Below are 4839 nucleotides of genomic sequence, written 5' to 3'. Positions count from 1 at the left end.
GAGCTCATCCGGTGCTATAAAATTGGCCACGAGTTGGTACAGTACGCGAGAATCCATCTTGGAAAGCGGCTTTTCAGCGCCAATATTTTACAGTAAGCCGGTTAATTTAATTTCGCACGGTTCCCGTGTTGTGCTAAAGTATTTTTAACGAGTCTATACGTATAATAGAATATTAGAGGAAAAAGCCTGTTTTATGCGTTCTGTTTACTTGAAAATGACTCTAGATGAGACCGTGTAACGTTAGCCAGTTTAGCTTTGCATGCTGGATTTAGCTTTCTGCAAACGGCCTCAATGAGTCTTTTGTTTGTTTGTTTTCAGAAGACGTATGCTGTTTTTATACGCGTTCAACACATTTTCGCGCCTGATTTAATTTGTTTTATTGTGCATTTAATAAGCTAAGACTTGAAATCGAGCTTTTGTGCGCTAAATCTAATGGCGTGTCCGTGTTGCTACTCTATTATTCTAGCACCGTCCCTCTTATTTCACACCGCGAACTAAACCTTAATCATTTGTAATCCAAAGGTGATCTAAAGAGACTAAAATGGCCGACGCAGAGCAGCAGTTTATGGAGACCTCCGAGAACGGGAACGAGGAGGATGTGAACGGAGCGGAGCTCGCGGAGGAGGCCGCGGTGGAGGACGAGGAGAACGGAGATGGAGGACAGATCGACGCCAGCAAGGGCGAGGAAGATGCCGGGTAAGAATATTCAGGGTTTAGTTTGGTTTTCATGTTTTAAAGTAGACTGTTTCAAGTTGTGTTTTTGTAGCGCCATGCGTGTGTTAAGAGGGGGTGGGGCGGTTTACTGCCCGGTGTTGTGCTCATTGTTGGAGATGTTTGGGGTTGAAATCCACGGCGCTCGCGGGTGGCAGGCAGCTACCGTTAGATCTGCCTGTACGTTAACTAAAGTTACCATGGTAAAATCACGAAAATCCTGTCTTAAAGGGGTAGTTCACCCAAAATGAGTTGCCATTTTTTTTTCACTCAAGTTGTTTCAAACCGATGGTATTTTAAAGAATGTTGGTAATAAAGACTTATACAGGTTTGGAACAACTTAAGGGTGAGTAAATTATGGTAATATTCATTTTCAGGTGAACTATCCCTTTAAGTGGCTTATTCCTTGCATCAAACTCTATGGAAACCCAGTTCCTCATGGTAAAATACTTTGGCCAAGGTGTATATGGTTGCCTGGAAACGGTCCCTAATGCACTTTGTGTGGACACTGGCTTGTCCAATCAGACTTAAGAATTGGCACAAAAAAGTACATTAGTGCCCGCCTACTTTAAGCATTTTTGAATATCCGGAAGTGTTTTTTTGATAAGAATTTTTAATACTCTTCAATGGTTTCTTGAACCAAATCAACCAGCTTCGGGATTAATCGCCACAATTAAAACTTCACAAAAATGAAGTTGAAAATTGAACCAAATCAACCAGCTTCGAGATTAATCGCCATAATAAAAACTTTACAAAAATAGTTAAATTGTACAAAAAACAAATATTGAGAAATGGAATTCAAGGTTTGTACGAATAGACAAAATGTTTTATTGCAAAATATGCATTTAAATATATAACTTGTTTAGAGACTTGATAACATTACACTTATTGGTGGATATTTCTCTGCAGAATCATGGGTAATGTAGGTTTTTTGATTTTAGTGGAATGCCACTGTTGAACGCAGTTATTTAAAGTGAAATTTTCTTCCTGAACCTGACTGTTACAGTTATGGTACTCTATGATGCTATGAGCTTGCTCTTGTTTGTGGTTTAATGCAGGGTCTCATTAACTTTTTTTTTTCTTTATGCAGTAAAATGTTTGTTGGAGGACTCAGCTGGGACACCAGTAAGAAAGATCTAAAGGATTACTTCTCAAAATTCGGTGAGGTTACAGACTGCACCATAAAGATGGATTCAAACACCGGCCGGTCACGAGGGTTTGGATTCATCTTGTTCAAAGAAGCAGACAGTGTGGACAAGGTATGGATGCTTTTGCTTCTCTCCAGTACAAATACTTATTGGGTGGCAGATGTTTGCAACGTTTTGTTTCTTTTAAAAGGTTCTACAGCAAAAGGAACACAGACTAGATGGTCGACAGATTGATCCCAAGAAAGCCATGGCCATGAAGAAAGAGCCGGTCAAGAAAATATTTGTTGGTGGCCTGAACCCTGAAACCGCAGAAGAGAAGATCCGTGAATACTTTGGGGCCTTCGGAGAGGTGGGTTTTTACTGTTGAGTGTACATGAGTTTTTTTGTTTTGTTTTTTAACAAACAAAAAAACTTGTCTACCAGCTTTAATGATTTATCGATTATGCTTGCAGATGGAAAATATTGAACTTCCAACGGATCCAAAAACAAACAAACGGAGGGGTTTCGTTTTCATCACATTCAAGGAAGAATCTGCTGTCAAAAAGATAGTTGAGAAGAAATACCATAACGTTAGTGGAAGCAAGGTAACGAATGGAGAGGAAGACCTTGTATGTATATTTTTATTCTTTCATACTTTTGCAATAAATGCATGGTTATGGTGGGTAAATGAAGTTGATTTGTGGGTGTGCACAGTTGCTTGATTACAACTGTTGTTGGCTTTTTATTAGAGCATGTGTTATTTCGGCCTGTTACAGTCTGGCTTTGCTTTCATCTGTTTTGTCTCTGATATCAGTGCGAGATCAAAATCGCCCAGCCCAAGGAAATCTACCAGCAGCAGCAGTATGGCGCCCGCGGAGGATTCGGAGGTCGCGGCAGGGGTCGTGGGGGTAAGAGTCGTGCTTTGAGCGATTCTGCAACAGCAGCATTATTAAAACAGTCTAAACTTGCAACATCTGTTTCCTCAGGCCAAAACCAGAACTGGAACCAGGGATATAACAGCTACTGGAACCAGGGTTATGGGAACCAAGGCTATGGCGGTTACGGTGGCCAGCAGGGATATGGTGGTTATGGTGGCTATGGCAGCTACGACTATTCCTCTCCATATTATGGATATGGTGCTGGTTATGACTACAGTAAGTTTGCGTCTTCCAGACACTTTTAGAATTCTTTGGGGTCCTTTCCGTGTTCACTCAGTTGCACATTGTTTTTCTCAGCCCAGGGCAGCGCGAGCTACGGAAAGACACCAAGACGCGGAGGCCACCAGAGTAGCTACAAGCCATACTGATCACATGTAGAACAGGTAGCGTATACATTGTACAAAAAACAAATCAGCATCTTTTTGATAAATGTACAACCAATGACCAGGTGTTTTGGTTTCTATCTAAACTGATTTACATTTGTCCGTCTTAACGTTTTCAAACCTGTCCACATGTCTCCGTTTCTCCACAGGACTGACGTATTCCCAAAAACCATGAGTCTGACAGTGACGCCGACAACAGTTCACACACACGCGGACTCTTTCCTTTTACCGGACAAGATCATGACCCATTTGTACAGAACCGATGAATAGGGGAAGCAAAGTCACACTTCCACATTTTTATTTTAATTTTATTTTCCTTTTGTCCACATTTCCAGAGATGGAAGTGTTATTTTTACTGTACTTTTTGGTACCTTTTTTGAATAATGTATTGTATGGTTGTATTTTACATGTCTACTGGATTTGCCACATGAGGTTCGGGAGCTGCCAGAGCTTTTGAAATAAACGATTTTGAGTACATTTTTCTCAATGTTTCCAGATGCTTACTATGCTTATCCTGTTGCGTAGTGTAGGAGAGAGTCTTTTAAAAAACAGCCTAGTGAATGTCAGCGTTTTTGGGTAATGTCTAATAGTGACTGGAAAATTTTCCACTTTTGTTAGCTTTGATTTTAAACTGTTTTTGATTTTGCCTTTTCAGTTATATTGCTTAAGTTTGTCAATTAGTATATTTGCTAGCGACCATAGTCGCATTGCTCCAATAGTGTTTTTGGTAGAAATAAATGACTTGTAAGTTTTTTTGGAAGTCTTCTTGTTTACTGGATAATGTTAATGGTTTTAATCATGACTTTTGCTGTGACAATTTAACACATTTTGGTTTAAAACCCTTAATTTGGCATTAGCCATCACTTAAGATCTTAAATTACACATTTTTACATGTAAAAATATTTTGCATGCATAGCAACTGCTAAACTGTATCCAACTTTTTTTTTTAACAAGCATTGTTCATGTGCAATACTTCTAATTCATTAGCTAAATAGGTATTTATTGCTGAAGGAACATGCAAACCAATGGGTTTGTGAAAAATATTTAAAATCGTGTAATGCCATTTTGTAATAAAATGGTCTGCTTTTGCACAGCTCCAATAACTGGAAAGTGCTGATTCCAAAAGCCTTGCGCATTCAAGTTAAAGTAAGGTGGATAAAGCAACGTCTTATAGAAACTGGATTTTTCTATTCATTTAGTTTTCAGTCTGAGGTGGTTTGAAGTTGTGTACTTCTGTTCTAGTCTTATAATTGCATTATATACAGTGCAACATGCAACTTTCCTATATGCATGGAATACTTGGTCTACATTTGCTAAATCTGCAGTGTGTAACAAAGCACACTGTTTTGTATTGTAGCCCACTGGGCAATTCTCTTGACCAATGTGTAAATATGCTGGGGATATTTTACATTGCGTTTCAATTGGTTTAGTTCCAATGAAATTTAATGCATAAATTACCTGTTTAAAATTAATCTTATTTAGATTACATGAAGTGACAAAACCAGTCTGTGCTGGTTTATGTCTTTACCCAGCAAACACGAAATGTTCCCATATTGTTCCCTTTTGGTTATTTTTTTGGGAACCAAATGACGTTCTAGTAATGTTCTCTGTAGGTTTTATTTTCTTCCTTTTTAATTTTTGCAATCTAAATGAACGTTCCCTGCAGGTTATTTATTATTT

The 4839-nt window shown here is 38.8% G+C and overlaps 1 protein-coding gene across 3 annotated transcripts; it reads left to right on the top strand.

Moving 5' to 3' along the window:
• On the top strand, nucleotides 1-3919 carry hnrnpabb (heterogeneous nuclear ribonucleoprotein A/Bb). Of its 3 annotated transcripts, none has more exons than XM_077194755.1 (9): nucleotides 1-92; nucleotides 523-696; nucleotides 1802-1970; nucleotides 2050-2208; nucleotides 2312-2443; nucleotides 2653-2746; nucleotides 2825-2992; nucleotides 3074-3159; nucleotides 3309-3919. In XM_077194755.1, exons 2-8 carry the CDS (start codon nucleotides 542-544, stop codon nucleotides 3142-3144), a joined length of 948 nt encoding a protein of 315 aa, XP_077050870.1. In that variant the 5' UTR covers nucleotides 1-92; nucleotides 523-541; the 3' UTR covers nucleotides 3145-3159; nucleotides 3309-3919. The 3 variants fall into 3 exon arrangements, with proteins under 3 accessions (XP_077050870.1, XP_077050869.1, XP_077050868.1); XM_077194754.1 differs by having other exon boundaries at nucleotides 8-92; nucleotides 2312-2467; XM_077194753.1 differs by having other exon boundaries at nucleotides 8-92; nucleotides 2653-2992.
• Nucleotides 3920-4839: the final 920 nt, after the last annotated feature.

Source organism: Siphateles boraxobius, unplaced genomic scaffold (assembly GCF_051911475.1).
Source record: "Siphateles boraxobius isolate OS27281-9 unplaced genomic scaffold, OSU_SipBor_1 11, whole genome shotgun sequence".
Lineage (NCBI taxonomy): Eukaryota > Metazoa > Chordata > Actinopteri > Cypriniformes > Leuciscidae > Siphateles > Siphateles boraxobius.
The sequence above is the reverse complement of the archived record's forward strand: the minus strand, read 5'-3'. Positions and strand labels throughout refer to the sequence as shown.

What these genes read in the sequence shown, in the direction of transcription:
- hnrnpabb (XM_077194753.1), top strand. Translation starts at nt 542, where the DNA reads ATGGCCGACGCAGAGCAGCAGTTTATGGAGACCTCCGAGAACGGGAAC. An exon ending in AAGGGCGAGGAAGATGCCGG is followed by an intron (nt 697 to 1,801) that starts GTAAGAATATTC and finishes TTCTTTATGCAG; the next exon opens with TAAAATGTTTGTTGGAGGAC. An exon ending in ACTTTGGGGCCTTCGGAGAG is followed by an intron (nt 2,209 to 2,311) that starts GTGGGTTTTTAC and finishes TTATGCTTGCAG; the next exon opens with ATGGAAAATATTGAACTTCC.